The sequence below is a fragment of the Oppia nitens genome, unplaced genomic scaffold (genome assembly GCF_028296485.1).
Source record: "Oppia nitens isolate AA-2021 unplaced genomic scaffold, nextdenovo-longstitch-racon4-pilon3 scaffold40_pilon_pilon_pilon, whole genome shotgun sequence".
Taxonomy (NCBI): Eukaryota; Metazoa; Arthropoda; class Arachnida; order Sarcoptiformes; family Oppiidae; genus Oppia; species Oppia nitens.
Window position 1 is genome coordinate 290,576 of NW_026533222.1, and position 24,425 is coordinate 315,000.

Sequence of the window (24,425 nt, forward strand, 5' to 3'; positions counted from 1 at the left end):
TAAAAAATAAGATTAAGCAAAATTTGTAATTTTTAGTGTAGTTAAGTAGATAATAAAGCTAATAATTAAATTTTAAGCGTTCCAGTTATTCGGCTCTTTTATTATCAACAATTCAGTATTATATTGAAATATTTAAAAATAACTGAAATTTTTTTTATGAACTAAAAAATAAGATTAAGCAAAATTTGTAATTTTTAGTGTAGTTAAGTAGATAATAAAGCTAATAATTAAATTTTAAGCGTTCCAGTTATTCGGCTCTTTTATTATCAACAACTCAGTATTATATTGAAATATTTAAAAATAACTGAAAATTTTAAAATGAACTAAAAAATGAGATTAAGCRAAATTTGTAATTTTTAGTGTAGTTAAGTAGATAATAAAGCTAATAATTAAATTTTAAGCGTTCCAGTTATTCGGCTCTTTTATTATCAACAATTCAGTATTATATTGAAATATTTAAAAATAACTGAAAWTTTTWWWATGAACTAAAAAATAAGATTAAGCAAAATTTGTAATTTTTAGTGTAGTTAAGTAGATAATAAAGCTAATAATTAAATTTTAAGCGTTCCAGTTATTCGGCTCTTTTATTATCAACAACTCAGTATTATATTGAAATATTTAAAAATAACTGAAAATTTTAAAATGAWCTAAAAAATAAGATTAAGCKWAATTTGTAATTTTTAGTGTAGTTAAGTAGATAATAAAGCTAATAATTATATTTTAAGCGTTCCAGTTATTCGGCTCTTTTATTATCAACAATTCAGTATTATATTAAAATATTTAAAAATAACTGAAAATTTTAAAATGAACTTAAAAATGAGATTAAGCAAAATTTGTAATTTTTAGTGTAGTTAAGTAGATAATAAAGCTAATAATTATATTTTAAGCGTTCCAGTTATTCGGCTCTTTTATTATCAACAACTCAGTATTATATTGAAATATTTAAAAATAACTGAAAATTTTAAAATGAACTAAAAAATAAGATTAAGCAAAATTTGTAATTTTTAGTGTAGTTAAGTAGATAATAAAGCTAATAATTAAATTTTAAGCGTTCCAGTTATTCGGCTCTTTTATTATCAACAATTCAGTATTATATTGAAATATTTAAAAATAACTGAAAATTTTAAAATGAACTAAAAAATAAGATTAAGCAAAATTTGTAATTTTTAGTGTAGTTAAGTAGATAATAAAGCTAATAATTAAATTTTAAGCGTTCCAGTTATTCGGCTCTTTTATTATCAACAATTCAGTATTATATTGAAATATTTAAAAATAACTGAAAATTTTAAAATGAACTAAAAAATAAGATTAAGCAAAATTTGTAATTTTTAGTGTAGTTAAGTAGATAATAAAGCTAATAATTAAATTTTAAGCGTTCCAGTTATTCGGCTCTTTTATTATCAACAATTCAGTATTATATTGAAATATTTAAAAATAACTGAAATTTTTTTTATGAACTAAAAAATAAGATTAAGCAAAATTTGTAATTTTTAGTGTAGTTAAGTAGATAATAAAGCTAATAATTAAATTTTAAGCGTTCCAGTTATTCGGCTCTTTTATTATCAACAATTCAGTATTATATTGAAATATTTAAAAATAACTGAAAATTTTAAAATGAACTAAAAAATAAGATTAAGCAAAATTTGTAATTTTTAGTGTAGTTAAGTAGATAATAAAGCTAATAATTGAATTTTAAGCGTTCCAGTTATTCGGCTCTTTTATTATCAACAACTCAGTATTATATTGAAATATTTAAAAATAACTGAAAATTTTAAATGAACTTAAAAATGAGATTAAGCGAAATTTGTAATTTTTAGTGTAGTTAAGTAGATAATAAAGCTAATAATTATATTTTAAGCGTTCCAGTTATTCAGCTCTTTTATTATCAACAATTCAGTATTATATTGAAATATTTAAAAATAACTGAAAATTTTAAAATGAACTAAAAAATAAGATTAAGCAAAATTTGTAATTTTTAGTGTAGTTAAGTAGATAATAAAGCTAATAATTAAATTTTAAGCGTTCMAGTTATTCGGCTCTTTTATTATCAACAATTCAGTATTATATTGAAATATTTAAAAATAACTGAAAATTTTAAAATGAACTAAAAAATAAGATTAAGCAAAATTTGTAATTTTTAGTGTAGTTAAGTAGATAATAAAGCTAATAATTAAATTTTAAGCGTTCCAGTTATTCGGCTCTTTTATTATCAACAATTCAGTATTATATTGAAATATTTAAAAATAACTGAAAATTTTAAAATGAACTAAAAAATAAGATTAAGCAAAATTTGTAATTTTTAGTGTAGTTAAGTAGATAATAAAGCTAATAATTAAATTTTAAGCGTTCCAGTTATTCGGCTCTTTTATTATCAACAACTCAGTATTATATTGAAATATTTAAAAATAACTGAAAATTTTAAAATGAACTAAAAAATAAGATTAAGCAAAATTTGTAATTTTTAGTGTAGTTAAGTAGATAATAAAGCTAATAATTRAATTTTAAGCGTTCCAGTTATTCGGCTCTTTTATTATCAACAATTCAGTATTATATTRAAATATTTAAAAATAACTGAAAATTTTAAAATGAACTTAAAAATGAGATTAARCGAAATTTGTAATTTTTAGTGTAGTTAAGTAGATAATAAAGCTAATAATTAAATTTTAAGCGTTCCAGTTATTCGGCTCTTTTATTATCAACAACTCAGTATTATATTGAAATATTTAAAAATAACTGAAAATTTTAAAAACTAAAAAATAAGATTAAGCAAAATTTGTAATTTTTAGTGTAGTTAAGTAGATAATAAAGCTAATAATTAAATTTTAAGCGTTCCAGTTATTCGGCTCTTTTATTATCAACAATTCAGTATTATATTGAAATATTTAAAAATAACTGAAAATTTTAAAATGAACTTAAAAATGAGATTAAGCGAAATTTGTAATTTTTAGTGTAGTTAAGTAGATAATAAAGCTAATAATTAAATTTTAAGCGTTCCAGTTATTCGGCTCTTTTATTATCAACAACTCAGTATTATATTGAAATATTTAAAAATAACTGAAAATTTTAAAATGAACTTAAAAATGAGATTAAGCGAAATTTGTAATTTTTAGTGTAGTTAAGTAGATAATAAAGCTAATAATTAAATTTTAAGCGTTCCAGTTATTCGGCTCTTTTATTATCAACAAYTCAGTATTATATTGAAATATTTAAAAATAACTGAAAATTTTAAAATGAACTTAAAAATGAGATTAAGCGAAATTTGTAATTTTTAGTGTAGTTAAGTAGATAATAAAGCTAATAATTAAATTTTAAACGTTCCAGTTATTCGGCTCTTTTATTATCAACAACTCAGTATTATATTGAAATATTTAAAAATAAAAGAAAATTTTTTTATGAACTAAAAAATAAGATTAAGCAAAATTTGTAATTTTTAGTGTAGTTAAGTAGATAATAAAGCTAATAATTAAATTTTAAGCGTTCCAGTTATTCGGCTCTTTTATTATCAACAATTCAGTATTATATTGAAATATTTAAAAATAACTGAAAATTTTAAAATGAACTAAAAAATAAGATTAAGCAAAATTTGTAATTTTTAGTGTAGTTAAGTAGATAATAAAGCTAATAATTAAATTTTAAGCGTTCCAGTTATTCGGCTCTTTTATTATCAACAATTCAGTATTATATTGAAATATTTAAAAATAACTGAAAATTTTAAAATGAACTTAAAAATGAGATTAAGCGAAATTTGTAATTTTTAGTGTAGTTAAGTAGATAATAAAGCTAATAATTAAATTTTAAGCGTTCCAGTTATTCGGCTCTTTTATTATCAACAACTCAGTATTATATTGAAATATTTAAAAATAAAAGAAAATTTTAAAATGATCTAAAAAATAAGATTAAGCAAAATTTGTAATTTTTAGTGTAGTTAAGTAGATAATAAAGCTAATAATTATATTTTAAGCGTTCCAGTTATTCGGCTCTTTTATTATCAACAACTCAGTATTAAATTGAAATAATTAAAAATAACTGAAAATTTTAAAATGAACTTAAAAATGAGATAAAACGAAATTTGTAATTTTTAGTGTAGTTAAGTAGATAATAAAGCTAATAATTGAATTTTAAGCGTTCCAGTTATTCGGCTCTTTTATTATCAACAACTCAGTATTATATTGAAATATTTAAAAATAACTGAAATTTTTTTTATGAACTAAAAAATAAGATTAAGCAAAATTTGTAATTTTTAGTGTAGTTAAGTAGATAATAAAGCTAATAATTAAATTTTAAGCGTTCCAGTTATTCGGCTCTTTTATTATCAACAATTCAGTATTATATTRAAATATTTAAAAATAACTGAAAATTTTAAAATGAACTTAAAAATGAGATTAAGCGAAATTTGTAATTTTTAGTGTAGTTAAGTAGATAATAAAGCTAATAATTAAATTTTAAGCGTTCCAGTTATTCGGCTCTTTTATTATCAACAACTCAGTATTATATTGAAATATTTAAAAATAAAAGAAAATTTTAAAATGATCTAAAAAATAAGATTAAGCGTAATTTGTAATTTTTAGTGTAGTTAAGTAGATAATAAAGCTAATAATTATATTTTAAGCGTTCCAGTTATTCGGCTCTTTTATTATCAACAACTCAGTATTATATTGAAATAWTTAAAAATAACTGAAAATTTTAAAATGAACTTAAAAATGAGATWAAGCGAAATTTGTAATTTTTAGTGTAGTTAAGTAGATAATAAAKCTAATAATTAAATTTTAAACGTTCCAGTTATTCGGCTCTTTTATTATCAACAATTCAGTATTATATTAAAATATTTAAAAATAACTGAAAATTTTAAAATGAACTTAAAAATGAGATTAAGCGAAATTTGTAATTTTTAGTGTAGTTAAGTAGATAATAAAGCTAATAATTAAATTTTAAGCGTTCCAGTTATTCGGCTCTTTTATTATCAACAACTCAGTATTATATTGAAATATTTAAAAATAAAAGAAAATTTTAAAATGATCTAAAAAATAAGATTAAGCAAAATTTGTAATTTTTAGTGTAGTTAAGTAGATAATAAAGCTAATAATTAAATTTTAAGCGTTCCAGTTATTCGGCTCTTTTATTATCAACAATTCAGTATTATATTGAAATATTTAAAAATAACTGAAAATTTTAAATGAACTTAAAAATGAGATTAAGCGAAATTTGTAATTTTTAGTGTAGCTAAGTAGATAATAAAGCTAATAATTAAATTTTAAACGTTCCAGTTATTCGGCTCTTTTATTATCAACAATTCAGTATTATATTGAAATATTTAAAAATAAAAGAAAATTTTAAAATGATCTAAAAAATAAGATTAAGCAAAATTTGTAATTTTTAGTGTAGTTAAGTAGATAATAAAGCTAATAATTATATTTTAAGCGTTCCAGTTATTCGGCTCTTTTATTATCAACAACTCAGTATTATATTGAAATATTTAAAAATAAAAGAAAATTTTAAAATGATCTAAAAAATAAGATTAAGCAAAATTTGTAATTTTTAGTGTAGTTAAGTAGATAATAAAGCTAATAATTAAATTTTAAGCGTTCCAGTTATTCGGCTCTTTTATTATCAACAATTCAGTATTATATTGAAATATTTAAAAATAACTGAAAATTTTAAAATGAACTAAAAAATAAGATTAAGCAAAATTTGTAATTTTTAGTGTAGTTAAGTAGATAATAAAGCTAATAATTATATTTTAAGCGTTCCAGTTATTCGGCTCTTTTATTATCAACAACTCAGTATTATATTGAAATAATTAAAAATAACTGAAAATTTTAAAATGAACTTAAAAATGAGATAAAACGAAATTTGTAATTTTTAGTGTAGTTAAGTAGATAATAAAGCTAATAATTAAATTTTAAGCGTTCCAGTTATTCGGCTCTTTTATTATCAACAATTCAGTATTATATTGAAATATTTAAAAATAACTGAAATTTTTTTTATTAACTAAAAAATAAGATTAAGCRTAATTTGTAATTTTTAGTGTAGTTAAGTAGATAATAAAGCTAATAATTATATTTTAAGCGTTCCAGTTATTCGGCTCTTTTATTATCAACAATTCAGTATTATATTGAAATATTTAAAAATAACAGAAAATTTTAAAATGATCTAAAAAATAAGATTAAGCGAAATATGTAATTTTTAGTGAAGTTAAGTAGATAATAAAGCTAATAATTAAATTTTAAGCGTTCCAGTTATTCGGCTTTTTTATTATCAACAATTCAGTATTATATTGAAATATTTAAAAATAACTCAAATTTATTTTATGAACTAAAAAATAAGATTAAGCGAAAGTTGTAATTTTTAGTGTAGTTAAGTAGATAACAAAGCTAATAATTAATTTTTAAACGTTGCAGTTATTTGGTTTTTAAATATCAACAATTCAGTATTATATTGAAATATTTAAAATTAACTGAAAATTTTAAAATGAACTTAAAAATGAGATTAAGCGAAATATGTAATTTTTAGTGTAGTTAAGTAGATAATAAAGCTAATAATTAAATTTTAAGCGTTCCTGTTATTCGGCTCTTTTATTATCAACAATTCAGTATTATATTGAAATATTTAAAAATAACAGAAAATTTTAAAATGATCTAAAAAATAAGATTAAGCAAAATTTGTAATTTTTTGTGTATTTAAGTAGATAATAAAGCTAATAATTAATTTTTAAACGTTTTAGTTATTTGGTTTTTAAATATCAACAATTCAGTATTATATTGAAATATTTAAAAATAACTCAAATTTTTTTTTATGAACTAAAAAATAAGATTAAGAGTAATTTGTAATTTTTAGTGTAGTTAAGTAGATAATAAAGCTAATAATTAAATTTTAAGCGTTCCAGTTATTCGGCTCTTTTATTATCAACAACTCAGTATTATATTGAAATATTTAAAAATAACTCAAAAATAACTAAACAAACGTGTTTTTGATAAAACATGATGTAATATGGATTAGGGTTCGATAGGTGGTACCACAAGGAAAAGCCTTCCCTGGTAATTCCCAGGGAAGAAGGAATATAAGGAACTTATGGAATATAAGACGAGGGAGGGAATCTGATCTAACCCTAATTACAGTATATTGTATATTCATACCAATCATATACATCTGTGATGCTCTCAAAGGTTTATTATTAATTGGTCCCTGCAACGTTAATTATACAAAAAATATTAAAACTAAATAAATAAAACAAATATAACATAACAAAATTTATTAGGGTAAAATTTTTTTTAATAAAATATATTTTAAATATTTTTTGAATATTAATAAAAAATTGTCTCACAAATAAAACCAAAACAATATTGCGTTTATATACATAAACTACTGTGTTATATGGTATCATTGTGTGACGGCTATTATTGTTTTGGTTTTGCTTGTATTGAGACAGTTTTAAATATAATAGGACAAAAAATAATTTTTATAGTAATAGTTTATTTGTAAATGAGTAAGTTATATTATTAACATTAGCATAAAATACGTAATAAAGTTAAATTCAAAAATCTATCATGATAGCATAATTGATCATCAGAGATATACAGTATATATATATATATATATATATATATATATATATATATTCATATTTATAACTAATTTATCGTTTTTTTTTTTTGGTTGAAAAACTTTGCCATAAAAAAATGTCAACTAATTTGTACGGGTATTACGAATACGACTATCACTTCAAACAGCTATTATAAGGACAACAAAAACAAAGATAAAGACGGATCGGCACTTATTTTATCAACGACTACGGCTCCGGTATGTTTAAGGCTGGCTTCGCTGGCGATGAAGAGCCCACTACTTTCTTACCCACGGTTGTCGGCCGATCCCGTGAACAGGGACTGGTAGCGAAAGGAATCGATAAGAAAAAATGGAAGGACTCGTATGTCGGCAATGGAGCCCATTCTCATAGAGATATACTGGCCATGAACTACCCGATCGAACGGGGATTGGTTACCAATTGGGATGATATGGAAACTGTATGGCACCACACCCTATACAATGAGCTCCGGACGATAACCGAAAGACATCCGATTCTATTGACTGAGTGTCCACTGAATCCGAAAGCGAATCGCGAAAAATCGGTTCAGATTATGTTCGAGACGTTCGATATGCCGGCCATGTATTTGGCCAATCAGGCCGTCCTATCGTTGTACGCTTCGGGACATATTACCGGTATTGTGGTGGACAGCGGCTACACTGTTACGCATACCGTACCCGTCTATAACGGTTACGCACTGCAGTACGCTATCCAACGACTCGATTTGGCCGGACGTGACTTAACTGATTATCTCGTAAAGATGTTGTCCACCAAAGCCAGCTATTCATTGACCACAACATCGACCGATAGAGACATTGTTGGCGACATCAAAGAAAAGTTGTGTTACGTCGCCCATGACTTTGAACAAGAGATGGCCTCTTCATCGACGACATCATTGGACAAGTCATACAAATTACCCGACGGACAGGTGATCACTGTTGGCAGCGAACGATTCCGTTGTCCCGAAGCCCTATTCCAGCCGTCATTGTTGGGTCGGCCGGAGTTGTCGTTGTTGTCGTCCGGTATTCACCAAACCTTATACTGTATTACTCGATCATGAAGTGTGACGTCGATCTCTCTGAGGAAATGTACGCAAATATCGTACTATCTGGTGGTAACACTATGTTTACGGGTATGGATTAACTATATCACCTACAAATACATACATACAGACACACATACAGACACACATACAGACACACATACAGACACACATACAGACACACATACAGACACACATACAGACACACATACAGACACACATACAGACACACATACAGACACACTATGTATACGTGTATGGATTAACTATTACACAATCGATTGGATTTGATGTCTCGTAAGGAACGTAAACGTAATAAACGGATGCAAAAGATAGACAACCAGTTACTGGAAACCGAAGCCCAAGAGAGCCATCAGCGACGGCTTGCGTTTCATACGGAAATATTGAATCAGATATTTGTCACCTACTTTAGGATATTGAAACACCAATCGGAGATCAACTATGGCAGCGGTGGTGGTAATCATACCGATGATATCTAATCGTTTAACCTATTGTTGACACCAGTACTGGAAGGACCGTTTTTACTATACTATCCGGCGAAGGCCAGGCACTGAACATTGATTTTCATCGTTTCTATGCTGAACTCTACGGTAAACTGATGGCCATCGACTGTACAACCGATACGGATGACGTCCGGGTATTACTTAGTTGTTTGCATTCAATGATTATCAAACGCAAGAAACAGATGACCCAGAATCGGGTCCTGGCGTTCACCAAACGATTGGCCACTATATCGCTAAACTCTGGCTACGAAACAACTGTATCATTGCTGGCCGTTGTTCGCCAGATAATGCAGAATCACAAGTACAGCGATATCCTATTGGACTCGGAGGACACTGTAGGCAGTGGCCTATATCAGCCCGATGTTGACGACCCGGAACACTGAAATGCTAACAGCAGTACACAGCTCTGGGAGCTGACAGCACTGACCAAACGCTACGAACCGCTAGTCAGGCAATACTCCCGATTTGTCTGACGCAATTGTTGTTAACACATCCGCACTTCAATTTTCGTCAACAAATTGACGAAACTTTAGTACAGTTGATGGCCAATACACGGGTAGCAGAGTTGATCGCGACATTAGCTGTTAGACCGTAATATCGACGAAAGCAGTCAAAGAGACGACCAAACTGGTCAAACAGCGTAACTATCGACTGCCGGCCCGCGTATTGCGTACACTACTGGCTCTGCGGATCAAAGAAGTTAACGCTGAATACGAAAGAGAATCGCGAAAAATCGGTTCAGATTATGTTCGAGACGTTCGATACGAAGGCCATGTATTTGGCCAATCAGGCCGTCCTATCGTTGTACGCTTCGGGACATATTACCGGTATTGTGATGGACAGCGGCTACACTGTTACGCATGCCGTACCTGTTTATAACGATTACGCGTTGACCTACGCTCTCCAACGACTCGATTTGGCCGGACGTGACTTAACTGATTATCTTAACAAATTACCCGACGGACATGTGATCACTGTTGGCAGCGAACGATTCCGTTGTCCCGAAGCCCTATTCCAGCCATCATTGTTGGGTCGGCCGGAGTTGTCGTTGTTGTCGTCCGGTATTCACCAAACCTTATATAACTCTATCATGAAGTGTGACGTCGATATCCGTGAGGACATGTACTCCTATATAGTACTATCTGGTGGTAACACTATGTTTACGGGTATGGATTAACTATATATCACATTGTTTTTTTACAAAAAAAAACTATGAATTTAATTATGTTTTTAATATTAATTAATAAATAAAAAAATAAAAATTGTTTTAATTTCTATTAATTTTATTATGAATTTGTATGAATCAGTTAAACAAAAAACAAAACAAACAAAAACTTCTTAATCACAACTCGATTATCACTTCTTTCAATTTTTCACGCCTTCTTTGGCCAATTTGGCGGCTCTTTCCTGTGCGGCCGCGAGTGCTTCGGCCACAGCTGATGAACAGTCGGCTTTGTCCATCAATTGGATACCGTAAACGGCCGGTATATCGGGTGCGCATATGCCATCCCACTGTTCTGTTGGACAAATTAGTGGGTCTAGTAAACAATCGGCTACCGATTGACAGATCAGGGCCGTCAGTTTTGTTGCCTTATCCATTGATAGGCCCGATTTACGGGCGCCGTCAATCATAGCACCGATGAAATAGTAGCTAAAGGCCAGTCCGGAGCCGAGTAGCGCGCAAGTGGCGTCCATGTGTTGTTCGTGTATGTATTCGAGTGCCGCCACCTCGGTCAGCATACCCATGATAGGCAGTGGCAGTTTGCTGTACGGGTTGCAACAGTCAATGGCACAGATCCCGAGTCTGGCCGTCCGGCAGCAGCTCACAACAATTCTGTGCATTTCTATCAAATACTTCTCCGGATGTTCGGGATTCAGTAGGCATTGACTGATATCTTTGATGGTAAAGCCATTGACCAATGAGAAAATAAATTGTCGTTTTCTTGCATATGGTATATACTGGTAGGTTAATGGAAACGGTCGGCCATTGTTATCGGTCGCCTTTCGGAAACACTCCCGAATAGCCGACCCGCAAACGGCTATGAATATATACGTACAATTATAGTCCCGAAAGATGTCCAAATTTCTTCGGGTTATATGAAGTCCTGAATACTGTTGTTTGAGTCGTTCCAAATTTTTGGTGGTCGGTGCCGACACATGTATACGACTGGCCTCTACTTTGCCATATCTGACGAAACCGTGGATTAATGCTTGGGTTATTTTGCCGGCACCGATGAACCCAATCTTTGCCGTTGAGATGTCAACTGTTGGCGTGTTGGGCATGAATTGTGTCTTAAAATGTGTTTGGTTTTGTGAACAAAACTGTTTAAATCTATTAAATTGATTACTGATTACTAATAAACTGTTTAATCTGATTAATAACTGAATACTGATTAATATAATTATATTAATTAATTAAATTTTTAATATATTTGATTTATAATATACAAAGTGCGAGACAATTATATATACAGTATATATATATATATATATTATTATTGTTGAAAACTTTGGAAATCATTTTTTTTTTGAATTAAACACAAAATAATTATTATAATAATAATAATAGACAATTACGAGACAATTGGCCGTAAAAACTAATTTTTGTTTGTTTTGTTTTGTTTTTTAAAAGCATAATCGATGGACAATCGATGGACCCGTTTCATTGTATTGTTGCTTCGAGATCCACATTTGTTGGAAACTGGACAGTGAGGCCATGATTGAACCGCCCGTCCAAATTGGGTGCTTGTATTTAGCAGACGGTCCTATGATCTTAATATTCATCGGCGACGACAACGACGACGACGACTGGGCTAATGATTGCATTTCTTTTTGCATTCTGTCAGCCATTCCTTAATATAAATAATTATTTTTAAAATTATTATTATTATTATTGCAAACAATAAATACTTAACTGTGTGTCTGTATGTATGTGTGTGTCTGTATGTATGTGTGTGTCTGTATGTATGTGTGTGTGTATGTATGTGTGTGTGTCTGTATGTATGTGTGTCTGTATGTATGTGTGTCTGTATGTATGTGTGTGTCTGTATGTATGTGTGTGTCTGTATGTATGTGTGTGTCTGTATGTATGTGTGTGTCTGTATGTATGTGTGTGTCTGTATGTATGTGTGTGTCTGTATGTATGTGTGTGTGTATGTATGTGTGTGTCTGTATGTGTGTGTGTGTCTGTATGTATGTGTGTGTCTGTATGTATGTATGTGTGTCTGTATGTATGTGTGTCTGTATGTATGTGTGTCTGTATGTATGTATCTGTAGGTGATATAGTTAATCCATACCCGTAAACATAGTGTTACCACCAGATAGTACTATATAGGAGTACATGTCCTCACGGATATCGACGTCACACTTCATGATCGAGTTATATAAGGTTTGGTGAATACCGGACGACAACAACGACAACTCCGGCCGACCCAACAATGATGGCTGAAATAGGGCTTCGGGACAACGGAATCGTTCGCTGCCAACAGTGATCACCTGTCCGTCGGGTAATTTGTATGACTTGTCCAATGATGTCGTCGATGAAGAGGCCATCTCTTGTTCAAAGTCATGGGCGACGTAACACAACTTTTCTTTGATGTCGCCAACAATATCTCTATCGGTCGATGTTGTGGTCAATGAATAGCTGGCTTTGGTGGACAACATCTTTACGAGATAATCAGTTAAGTCACGTCCGGCCAAATCGAGTCGTTGGATAGCGTACTGCAATGCGTAACCGTTATAGACGGGTACGGTATGCGTAACAGTGTAGCCGCTGTCCACAACAATACCGGTAATATGTCCGGACGCGTACAACGATAGGACGGCCTGATTGGCCAAATACATGGCCGGCATATCGAACGTCTCGAACATAATCTGAACCGATTTTTCGCGATTCGCTTTCGGATTCAGTGGACACTCAGTCAGTAGAATCGGATGTCTTTCGGTTATCGCCCGGAGCTCATTGTATAGGGTGTGGTGCCATACAGTCTCCATATCATCCCAATTGGTAACCAATCCCCGTTCGATCGGGTAGTTCATGGCCAGTATATCTCTACGAGACTGGGCCTCATTGCCGACATACGAGTCGTCCCACTTTTTCTTACCGATTCCTTTCGCTACCAGTCCCTGTTCACGGGATCGGCCGACAACTGTCGGTAAGATAGTAGTGGGCTCTTCATCGCCAGCGAAGCCAGCCTTACACATACCGGAGCCGTTGTCGATAACAAGTGCCGATCCGTCTTTATCTTCATTTACGTGGCCCTCAGGGTAGCGGTCGTAGTCGTAATGCCCGTACATATTGGTTGACATTTTTTTTTGGGTGGCTTTAAGTTTTTCAACTAAAATATTTTGTTGTTTTTTTAAATTTAAAAAAACGATTAATTAGTTATAAATATGAATATATACGGTATATGATTGGTATGAATATCACAAACACAATATACAGTGTATATACCGGTATATATTGATATATATAGTGACTGATAAATGACTGGATTTATATATATATATATAATTGACTACAAGTTTAGGATCATATATACAGTATATATATATATATATATAGTTAGTCATCAATGAAACTAATGTTATAAAGTATAGTAAAGTTAATGACAAAAATTATATATATATATAATGATAATTACTGTTTAACTTTTTTTTTAACAATAGTTATTGAATATGTTTTTTTTTGTAAACTAAATATAAGTGATATTAACTTTTTTGTTTGTAGTTTAAGATTTCGGGTGTTGTTGTTGTTGCTGTTGTTGTTAACATCGGCAACCAATTCGTGGACACAATCGGTGGACAGTAGTTCATTGAAGCCGAAGACATTTGAATCCAAATATTTCAAGCAATGGGTTATCATTTGTAATCAAATAAAATCCATAGAAAATACCAATTGTTTGCTTAATACTAATAATTTTATTTGAATTATTATTTGCTTTAATTTTTTTTCATTTGATTCAACTTTTTTTTTATTAAAAAAAACTTAAAATAATAATAATATTATTATTAATAATTTAATTTTAATTTAATTGACATTAATTACTATTTTTGACTTATTATTATTATTATTACTGTATTTCAAGTTATTTTAGTTTGTTTTTTTTGTAAATATTAATTTAAATAATTCACACATATATTTGATATTTAAAAAAAAAACTAATATTATATTTCAAATTTTCAATCACTTAGATATTAATCAACGATTTTAATACATAATTATAAATCTTATTATTAGTGTTTTTATTTTTGTGTAGTTATTGTTATAACTTAAATATGATAATAATTTAATACTTATAATATAAATATAAATATTTTAAAAACTTTTTTTTAGTGCTAAATATTTTAATCACTTATTAAAAAAAAAACTGTAATAATGCTTAACTTGAAATGATATACTGTATCTATACTTAAATTACGGTAATAAAAATATAATTTATTTATAAATAAATTAAATAAATAAAAGTAAAAATCAATTATTATTCAAAATTTAATTTAATACAAAAAAAATAAATCAATTATTATATGTTTTGCAAATAATTCAAGCATTTAGTTGTTAGGCTATCATCCGAATTGATTAATGAAAAATTAAATTTCAATTTTTTCCGTACGGGTTGATTGGTTTGCTGGACAAACCAATTGTAGTCACTGCCGCCAATCGAGTCGGTAAACTCGTCCAACAATTCCGATGGAAATCTTTTCAATACATTAAACGATACTTCATTACCCGATGAACCATTGATAATATGTCGGGAGTATTGCCTGACCAGCGGTTCGTAGTGTTTGGTCAATGCTGTCAACTCCCAGAGCTGTGTACTGTTAGCATTGCAGTGTTCCGGGTCGTCAACATCGGGCTGATATAGGCCACTGCCTACAGTGTCCTCCGAGTCCAATAGGATATCGCTGTACTTGTGATTCTGCATTATCTGGCGAACAACGGCCAGCAATGATACAGTTGTTTCGTAGCCAGAGTTTAGCGATATAGTGGCCAATCGTTTGGTGAACGCCAGGACCCGATTCTGGGTCATCTGTTTCTTGCGTTTGATAATCATTGAATGCAAACAACTAAGTAATACCCGGACGTCATCCGTATCGGTTGTACAGTCGATGGCCATCAGTTTACCGTAGAGTTCAGCGTAGAAACGATGAAAATCAATGTTCAGTGCCTGGCCTTCGCCGGATAGTATAGTAAAAACGGTTTGCAAACAGTGAAACGTTTGGCGACTGTCCAGACACTTGTCGTGTATCAGCCGATACATGTGTCCGATTAGATCGTCGAAAAATTCATAATTGATTAGATGTGCAAATTTGGACAGTCCTTCCAGTACTGGTGTCAACAATACGTTAAACGATTTGATATCATCGGTATGATTACCACCACCACCACCGCCGCCGCTGCCATAGTTGATCTCCGATTGGTGTTTCAATATCCTAAAGTAGGTGACAAATATCTGATTCAATATTTCCGTATGAAACGCAAGCCGTCGCTGATGGCTCTCTTGGGCTTCGGTTTCCAGCAACTGGTTGTCCATCTTTTGCATCCGTTTATTGCGTTTACGTTCCTTACGTGACATCAAATCCAATCGATTGCGCAATTCTTTCATATCTTTCTTTTTTTCTTCCGTACCGTTCACTTCTTTGATACGAAGAGCCAGTAGTGTACGCAATACGCGGGCCGGCAGTCGATAGTTACGCTGTTTGACCAGTTTGGCCGTCTCTTTGACTGCTTCCGCCGATATTTCGCCCAATTTATCCGATCGATAGATACGTTCGACAGTCTGACAGCTAATATCGGCCAACTCCGCTACCCGGGTATTGGCCATCAACTGCACTAAAGTTTCGACAATTTGTTGACGAAAATTGAAGTGCGGATGTGTTAACACCAATTGGGACAAACATTTAACACCAATAATAGCCAAACGTTGTTTCGCCCGATCGCTGACACCCATCTGGTCATAGAAATCCGATTTCTGGGCCACGTTTTTCTTCTGGGATTTTTTCGGCCGATAGCGTACGGCATCGACCATACGATTCAAACGATTCAAAAACAAACGATACAATTGGATCAAAGTCTTCTCGTATTCGCGCAAACGTTTCGTCTCTTTTTTCAGCTGAAAGTTTTTTCGTCGGGCATTCTTCTCGTCTTCTTCTTCGTTAATCTTTTCCTTAACCCTATAGTTCGGCAAAATATCTTTGAATACCTCGGCGGCAGCCAATGCGACCAACTTTTGTACGGAAAAAAATACCAATCCGTACTGTTTGTCATCGGATCGGATGTCAAACATGGCCAACAAATCTCTCAGCCGATTCATATTGATTTCCGGATGTGTTATAACGGCTACCGAATGATTGGCTATACGTGTCTTAATAATGGCCAACGCATCGGTTCGTTGGGCGTACAACTGGACCAATGACTTCGGACGGCCGCCGCCACTGCCACCGGTAGTCATTGACTGGTCATCATTTCCGCCACCGCCGCCGCTGTTGTCGTCATCATCGGCCACTTCATCGTCAATGATATTATGATCGCCGTTGTTGTTGTTGTTGTCCATCGGGTGACCACTTTGTTATCAATCGGTAGATAAATATATATATATATTTTTTAATGATTATAATGACTGCAATACTGTATATAATGTTTACATACAGTACTTGAAAACACATGTGTTTTGTTTGTTTGTTTGACAGACCACGTGGTCTTGATTTATATCATTAATACATGTATTATTAATAAGATATACCAATTGTATGTATTATTGATATATTGATCTAGGTGATAATTATATATATGTGTCCATGGTTAAATTTTTTTATAACACATACATATACACACACACATACATACATACACACACACACATACACACACACATACACACACACATACATACATACACACACATACACACGCACATACACACATACATACACACACACACACACACTTTTAATTATAAATTATTAAATATAAGTTATAAAACAATTTAATTATATAGTAATTATAGTATTTATAGTAATTAAAAGTCAATAAATTATTATATAAATTAATTGGTTACACAAACAAAAAATACAATAATACTTTCATAGATTCATTCAAAATTTTGACATATTTTAATTATTTATTTATTTAAATTACTTATACAGTATAATTATAATAATAATAATATAAATTAAATATACGAATATTAATAAAAAAAATTAATAATAAATATTAATAATTAATTATTATTTTTAAAATATATATAAACCAATTAAATATCATATCAAATAACTATATGTATATTTGATGTTATGATTGATAGCAAACAAACAAATAAAGTGATAATATATTGATTTATATAAATGAAACCATCAATTATTGATTTCAATTACGGTATATCTTATTGATGCTAATCTAATGGATCAGATGATAGTGATAGTACTGATAGACAACAACTATAGCAATCCCTGGCGCTTAAGATCTTCGTAGGTCTTCTTGTTGACGACATTGCCTTTCGAGTCTTCATATTCTTCTTCATTGGCCGCCTGAAACTTTTCCTTATGTTTTTCATCTTTCAGTTTCTGCCACAATGCCAGCGCATCCTCGATGGACGTAACGTTGGCAAAGTGTGCCGTATTGGGTATACCCAGACAGCGCATACCGTGCGCGTGTCGCCACTCAGCAAAATGTCGCTGAAATGCTTTCGGTCCCTTATAGGTAGCGTTACCACAGATTTCGCACGTATACGTAATATTCAAACCGTGCAATTTATATAACCAATACGGTATGGGTTTACCATCCCAGCCGAGCGGCAAATTTTTCGGATTATACACAACATCCGTTTCCTGTTCGTCATCTGATTCCGATTCGGATACCTCTTCATCTGATTCCTGTCGTTCGCCAGCAGTTCGGGCCTGTTTTCTCTGGACATTCTCTTTGGTTGCCTGTCTCTGTTCCGACAATATCTCCGACAATCGATAAACCTGTGCTTCCAATAGTGCCAACTCTTTTTGTCGGCCAATATCTTTACTTTTACCGCCGCCACCGCCGCCGCCGCCCGACTTATTCTTCTTCGATGACTTAGCAAACAATGACGGATCAATTTCGTCCACAGATTTACCTTTTGTTTGCCATAAACGATTGGCCCGTTCATCGAGAGTTCCGCCGCACTTCAAGCCCAGTGCTACCAGTCCTGACTTTAGGCGATCCAAACCGAGTGAAGCCAACTCTTCGACCGAATTGAATGCCGATAGATCTAAATGGGCGCCCGCTTTGGTCAGTACACTGCCGGCCTCTTTCTAATAGTATATAGAAAACAAACATAAATATTTACCGATAATTAATATACTGTATATATATATATAGCTATTTAACGGGTGATATGACTTACCGGCCATCCCTGAAAGGTTCCGACTTCCCATTGGCGCTCAAAATCGGCCACAACTTTGTCCATAATCTAAATCAAACGGTAATCAAAACAACAAAAACTATTAATACCACATAAAATACATGTGTGAAACAATTTATATAACAATTACGGTATTATTTTTTTTTTTAAAAATAAACTACTGTACCTCCGGAAGCGGCAACAATGGCTTAACTCGTCCACAATAGTCCTGCAAATAGTCGAGCAATGCCTCCAAATAGTGGCCGTAATCGGCATTCAGTTTCTTATCTTTCGGTATATCAAACAATTGATCAAAACATGACAAATAAGTTAAATAATCGATTTTGTCGACAATGCCCTTCAGATTGATATACTTTTCGAAACATTGGTTCAAATCCAGAAACTTTCCGTAACCTTCTTCGTCGGTAAAGTCGACTAAATTGATTTCATTGGGATTTTCTCTTAATTTCAAAAACTCGTCAAACTCTACGGACATCGGTATACTGATCTCATTCGGATGTTTTCGGTAAAACTCTTTGATATTTTTTAGACGCAAATAAAATTCAGAAAATTCATTGGGTCCGGACATGGCCTCCAACTCGGACTTTCGGCTACCGTCGCCGTCTTCATACAATTCAAGCAGATTTTCGCTACACTCGACGTATCGCTAAAATGATGGGACAGACAGACAGACAAACAAACAAAAACAAAATAGCGGTTATTATATCATAATCGGTGCTTTAAAATCCACTGTTGACCACCCGTATAGCCGGTTGGTTTGGTTGGTTGGTTGGCCGGCAGCGGCGGTAACAGTGGTCACACACACACACAAAACACTTACGTCGAGAAGTATCTTCAATCGATGATCGGAATTGATTTGATCCCTATTCTGATGGATTCAAAAAAAAAAAAAAGATAATAATAATAATAATAATAACTAGTAAGACATATATACAAATCATATGTTAGTCATTGGCCGGCCGCCCGCCCGCCCGCCAGCCGATAGCCGGTAATCAATGGCCGGTACTTACCGAACTTTTTTTGGCCATCTGTTCTTTGACCATCGAGTCTTCGATTCGCTCTCTTTCTTCATGATATCGTCTCTGTTGTTCCAATAGGGTCTCCATTGTTGTTGTTGTTGTTGTTGTTGTTGTTGTTGTTGTTGTTGTCCAGACTATTGTGGGATCAGTTGCGGTGATTGTCGACCACTACTGAGTGTTTGTTTTGTGTTTGAATGTAATGACAATAATAAACACAATGTGTTTACAAATAGTGTGTGTTTTTTATACAACAATACAAACACTACTGTACTGTATATGTCTATTGAGTGATACTATCCATTAAATACGTCCAAACAAACACACAAAATAAAATTATTATACATTTATTTTCTGATTTGAAACTTAACTTTTGAAACTACAGTTTATTTTTTGCCTATTATCGGGGGGATGGGGGGGGGGAATAAGTTATAACAGTATAACATTAACAACCAACCAACCAACAACCAAAAAAAAAAACTAAACAATAGCAGCAACAATCACTGGCCAACTTGGTCACCGCCCCCTCCCCCACCCGATAATAGCCAACTCGGCTAATGGTCATACAAAAATAAGTGACCACTAAAATAGTCACACAAAAAAAATAATAATTATATCGGCAATCAATACGATACCCGTATTTTATTTCATTATCAATTAATTTACCGAAATATATATATATATATATATATATATATACCGCGGTAATTATTTTATTATCTTGATTAAATATCTATTTAATTAAAAAAAAAAAATTTTAAAACTAATTAATTAAAAATATAAATCATACAAGGTCATACAAAAATAAGTGACCACTAAAATACAGTCACAAACATAAATAAAATACCCGTAGGTTTACTTCATTATCAATTAATTTACCGAAAAAAAATAAAATAAAATATAATTAATTTATTATCTTGATTAAATATCTATCTATCTATTAATATTTAATAAAATAAAAAAATATCAAAAATTTTAAAAATAATTAATTAAAAATAAAAAAAAATGATTTCATGTCCATATATCTTGTAAATATCGGCGATCGGACTGCAATTGGCGAACATATTTGACAGAATCTTCGCGACTTTTGTGACCATTTTGCTCGACAATGGCCACGAAAGCGTTGTAGACATCGATGGACATGCCTTTCAGGTCACCGCATACGTAGACAATCGCACGTTTCGTATCAATCAATTTGTATAGTGATTGTCCGTACTTTTGGATCAGATTCTGGACATATTTCGGTGATTCTTCATCACCGCCACCGCCACCGTTGCCGCCATCAGTGATGGTCGTCGGCGTCACATCTCTTGAAAAACAAACGCACAGTTGTGTCAACACTCGGTCGTCAACAAACTGTTTCAGTTGATCGCCGTATATGTAATCCTTACGCCGATATCGGCAACCGTATAGTAGCCAACATTCGCCACTAGGAATCGCTGACCTCTGAGTGCGGCCAACTAGTTGTCGTTGTTCAAGAAAACCGACAAACGGTGCGACACCAGTACCCGAACCAATCATTATGATCGGTGTCGACACTGTTGCCGGTAATTTGAAATATGGATTCTTGCGTTTAAATACTTTAAGACACCTCAGGTCCGATTCGAGCGATAGTTTTGTCAATTGATCGGCAATATCGCCGCCACCGATATCAACGGTACTTGACTTTTGCCGCCGATTAAAAAGTCTCGACAACTGTCCAGTAAATACACCCAATAGTTGACTGTCTTTACGCTGATTTCTTGGCTGGAATTCGGTTACCGAAAATGCTATTTTGAATTGATTACGATTTTCAGGATCCGGTCCATTGCAGACACTGTAATATCGTGGTGTATGACAAGCAATATTGGCCAACAATACCGCTAGCGGTGGTCGACACGAATCGAATAGCCGAAGAATATCCAAAATGTTGACAAAATTATTTCGTATGTATTTGTTATAGTCATCGGAACCTTCGCGACTACTCAGCTCAAGAAGTCGTCTTTTGTGAGCTAAATCACTACAGAAATCGGCTAAATGTCTCAAAAATGACTTCTTAGGTACAGATCTTAGTTCTAAATAGTATTTTAAGAGATCCTTGACTTTACTAATTGATGGTAAATGTGGAAACAGTTCGGTGGTTAGTATTTGGCAATAATAGTCACGTTTGTCGGATTGAAGATCTAAACAATAGTCGATTAGTTGATCCACTTCTTCATCATAGTTGCCAATAATAAAACCGAACGAATCGCCCGCTTCATAGGCGATGACATCACTGCTATTATCGTCTAATCTAACGGTTGCCTCAAGTATTGTCTTGTAATCAGTGACTACATCACTGTCATCATCATTACTGGCCGACAATTGTCTCATTGAAACAATTGTTGAATCAGTTATCTGTGAGTCCATGACTGGCAACAAAGGAAATGGAAACTCTTTTGGCTGATATTTTTCGGGAAGTGTTTCCCAAAGTTTGACTTGAAATGCCAACGATTTACTCGATATCAACGGTAGTGTTAGTTCGGTTAGTTGCGACAATTTCGGGTCTTCGGTGACCATTATCGGTAAGTTCTCAATGGTAGACATATTGCCCGACAGTTGATCCACGATCACTGGTAAGACTTTGACCTCAACAACGGTAGGTATCGAGACAGTGGTGTAGGCGTTAAAATGTTTGAGTAGTGCACCGAACAGGTTGTCAATCCAGGGTTCGACTCCCAGTTCGAGACCGACGGCGTCGTCACCGAAACCCGTATCGTAAAAACGTTTGGCCGACAATTGATGCAAACGTTTGTCTTATTATTTTTTGGAGATCAGATAAAACTTATTATTAATCACAACAACAACAACAACAGATAAAGACATTAAAAGTAAGACATAAGAAGTTAGTCATCAGATATCTTCCGACGACAACAACAACAACAACAAGAAAAAGATGTCTTAAAATAATAAAAATAAAAGTTTTTTTTTGGGAACAACTTCTCTACAAAAACTACAACAACAGATAAAAAAAGACTTTAAAAAGTAAGACATAAGTAGTTAGTCATCAGATATCTTCCGACGACAACAACAACAACAACAACAACAAGAAAAATATGTCTTAAAAATAAAAGTAAAGTTTTTGGGAACAACTTCTCTACAAACAAAACAAGAGATTAAAAAAAAGACTTTAAAAGTAAGACATAAGAAGTTAGTCATCAGATATCTTCCGACGACAACAACAACAACAACAACAAGAAAAAGATGTCTTAAAATAAAAAGTTTTTTTTGGGGAACAACTTCTCTACAAAAACTACAACAACAGATAAAAAAAAGACTTTAAAAAGTAAGACATAAGTAGTTAGTCATCAGATATCTTCCGACGACAACAACAACAACAACAACAAGAAAAAGATGTCTTAAAATAAAAAGTTTTTTTTGGGGAACAACTTCTCTACAAAAACTACAACAACAGATAAAAAAAAGACTTTAAAAAGTAAGACATAAGTAGTTAGTCATCAGATATCTTCCGACGACAACAACAACAACAACAAGAAAAAGATGTCTTAAAATAAAGTTTTTTTTTTGGGAACAACTTCTCTACAAAAAACAAAACAAGAGATTAAAAAAAAAACCTAAATCTTTGCCAAAATTGGCAAATCGTTCGTAGTTTGTGTCGCCCAACGCCAACACCGTATAGGATAAGTGGCCGAGTAGTCCGCGCGGGTGAGTCCGTCGCCGGTATCGCCTAAAAAATTTGACCGCTTGTTCGGGCGGTTCGCCTTCGCCAGTAGTGGACACTACAAATATGACTGTATGTTCGGTTTCCAATTGAAACTGATGGCCAACACCGTTGCCGCCGTTGTCATCGATGGCCGATAGCGGTAGTCGGTCAACACCGATACCACCGAATTGGCCGTCCTGTTCGCGCAATACTTCCAGTTGATGGCCTCGGGCCAAGTGGTCGTAGATTTCCTCCGAGATAGCCTGGGCCTGGCCAGTCTGCGAGCCGTACAATATGAGTATACGTTGGTTAGTTCGGGTGTTCATGAAACCCGAAAAATCGGTGGTCAACAACAACAACAACAAATTACCGAATATTTACACTAAATGTTTGATCAAAAAAATAAAAAAAAATTATATAAAAAATAAAATAATAAATAAATAATAAACATATCATTCAAAACACACATTACTTTATTATTATTAAGTTATTAACAGTTAATTTTTTTTTTAGTCCTTTTTATGGCTATAAATATAGTATAGGTTTATTAATGTATAATAGGACCAAAAGTATTCTTTCATATTTTTGTTGTTGTTGTTGTTAATAATAATAATAATAAACACATTATTCAAAACACACATTACTTTATTATTAACAGTTAATTATTAGACCTTTTTATGGCTATAAATGTAGTATAGGTTTATAAATGTATAATAGGACCAAATGTTTTCTGTTGAAAAATATTTTTATTTATTTTTTGATAAAACTGTTTGCAAATCAAAAGTTATGTAACATTTCATTAAATTTAGATATTTTTTAAAAAAAAATATATACATATAGTTAGCATACCTTAGATAGCATTAACACAAAAAAAACTTTTAGTTTTTAATAATAACTATTTTTTTATAATAATAAAATAAATGATAATTAAATAATTTATTAGGTTTTTTTTATTGAGTGATTAGTTTTTTTTCATCTCTAACTATACTAAATAATATTAATAATTTTACTAATATTTTTAGCAAAAATTTATTTTAAAAAAAACAATTAATTATATTCAACAAAACTAATTGTTATTTTTAAAATATATTTATAGCAACAAATATATATTTGTTGCTAAATATATATATATATATATATATTAATTAGAAACCAGTCTATAAATTCACATAAAAACATTAGAATTATATTAT

General features: G+C 31.8%; 6 protein-coding genes and 1 pseudogene across 6 annotated transcripts; 2 read left to right on the top strand and 5 right to left on the bottom strand.

Annotated features, from left to right (window-relative positions):
* Window positions 1-7,758: 7,758 nt before the first annotated feature.
* LOC128959082 (uncharacterized) lies at window positions 7,759-9,151 on the top strand (annotated as a pseudogene).
* A 589-nt stretch (window positions 9,152-9,740) lies between these two features.
* Window positions 9,741-10,322, top strand: LOC128959083 (actin-like). The gene has a single exon (XM_054305025.1). It carries the CDS (start codon window positions 9,891-9,893, stop codon window positions 10,320-10,322), a length of 432 nt encoding a protein of 143 aa, XP_054161000.1. The 5' UTR covers window positions 9,741-9,890.
* A 124-nt stretch (window positions 10,323-10,446) lies between these two features.
* LOC128959070 (pyrroline-5-carboxylate reductase 3-like) lies at window positions 10,447-11,530 on the bottom strand. Its single transcript, XM_054305014.1, has one exon. The coding sequence runs from the start codon at window positions 11,426-11,428 to the stop codon at window positions 10,511-10,513; it is 918 nt and encodes a 305-aa protein (XP_054160989.1). The 5' UTR covers window positions 11,429-11,530; the 3' UTR covers window positions 10,447-10,510.
* Window positions 11,531-11,723: 193 nt separating this feature from the next.
* On the bottom strand, window positions 11,724-13,579 carry LOC128959084 (actin, clone 302-like). The gene is made up of 2 exons (XM_054305026.1): window positions 12,442-13,579; window positions 11,724-11,997 (listed from the first exon to the last, which is right to left on the bottom strand). Exons 1-2 carry the CDS (start codon window positions 13,451-13,453, stop codon window positions 11,771-11,773), a joined length of 1,239 nt encoding a protein of 412 aa, XP_054161001.1. The 5' UTR covers window positions 13,454-13,579; the 3' UTR covers window positions 11,724-11,770.
* Window positions 13,580-14,667: 1,088 nt separating this feature from the next.
* On the bottom strand, window positions 14,668-16,821 carry LOC128959052 (nucleolar complex protein 3 homolog). Its single transcript, XM_054304995.1, has 2 exons — window positions 16,794-16,821; window positions 14,668-16,708 (listed from the first exon to the last, which is right to left on the bottom strand). The coding sequence occupies exons 1-2, from the start codon at window positions 16,808-16,810 to the stop codon at window positions 14,668-14,670; spliced, it is 2,058 nt and encodes a 685-aa protein (XP_054160970.1). The 5' UTR covers window positions 16,811-16,821.
* A 630-nt stretch (window positions 16,822-17,451) lies between these two features.
* LOC128959034 (splicing factor 3A subunit 3-like) lies at window positions 17,452-19,814 on the bottom strand. The gene is made up of 5 exons (XM_054304976.1): window positions 19,545-19,814; window positions 19,355-19,402; window positions 18,701-19,180; window positions 18,517-18,582; window positions 17,452-18,424 (listed from the first exon to the last, which is right to left on the bottom strand). The coding sequence occupies exons 1-5, from the start codon at window positions 19,638-19,640 to the stop codon at window positions 17,582-17,584; spliced, it is 1,533 nt and encodes a 510-aa protein (XP_054160951.1). The 5' UTR covers window positions 19,641-19,814; the 3' UTR covers window positions 17,452-17,581.
* Window positions 19,815-20,561: 747 nt separating this feature from the next.
* LOC128959053 (methionine synthase reductase-like) lies at window positions 20,562-23,630 on the bottom strand. The gene is made up of 2 exons (XM_054304996.1): window positions 23,144-23,630; window positions 20,562-22,324 (listed from the first exon to the last, which is right to left on the bottom strand). The coding sequence occupies exons 1-2, from the start codon at window positions 23,556-23,558 to the stop codon at window positions 20,562-20,564; spliced, it is 2,178 nt and encodes a 725-aa protein (XP_054160971.1). The 5' UTR covers window positions 23,559-23,630.
* Between the last annotated feature and the right edge of the window lie 795 nt (window positions 23,631-24,425).

What these genes read in the sequence shown, in the direction of transcription:
- LOC128959083 (XM_054305025.1), top strand. Translation starts at nt 9,891, where the DNA reads ATGTTCGAGACGTTCGATACGAAGGCCATGTATTTGGCCAATCAGGCC.
- LOC128959070 (XM_054305014.1), bottom strand. Translation starts at nt 11,428, where the DNA reads ATGCCCAACACGCCAACAGTTGACATCTCAACGGCAAAGATTGGGTTC.
- LOC128959084 (XM_054305026.1), bottom strand. Translation starts at nt 13,453, where the DNA reads ATGTCAACCAATATGTACGGGCATTACGACTACGACCGCTACCCTGAG. An exon ending in TGGTAACACTATGTTTACGG is followed by an intron (nt 11,998 to 12,441) that starts GTATGGATTAAC and finishes ATTTATATTAAG; the next exon opens with GAATGGCTGACAGAATGCAA.
- LOC128959034 (XM_054304976.1), bottom strand. Translation starts at nt 19,640, where the DNA reads ATGGAGACCCTATTGGAACAACAGAGACGATATCATGAAGAAAGAGAG. An exon ending in GATTGAAGATACTTCTCGAC is followed by an intron (nt 19,181 to 19,354) that starts GTAAGTGTTTTG and finishes CCATCATTTTAG; the next exon opens with CGATACGTCGAGTGTAGCGA. An exon ending in CATTGTTGCCGCTTCCGGAG is followed by an intron (nt 18,583 to 18,700) that starts GTACAGTAGTTT and finishes CGTTTGATTTAG; the next exon opens with ATTATGGACAAAGTTGTGGC.
- LOC128959053 (XM_054304996.1), bottom strand. Translation starts at nt 23,558, where the DNA reads ATGAACACCCGAACTAACCAACGTATACTCATATTGTACGGCTCGCAG. An exon ending in CAATTTTGGCAAAGATTTAG is followed by an intron (nt 22,325 to 23,143) that starts GTTTTTTTTTTA and finishes AAAAATAATAAG; the next exon opens with ACAAACGTTTGCATCAATTG.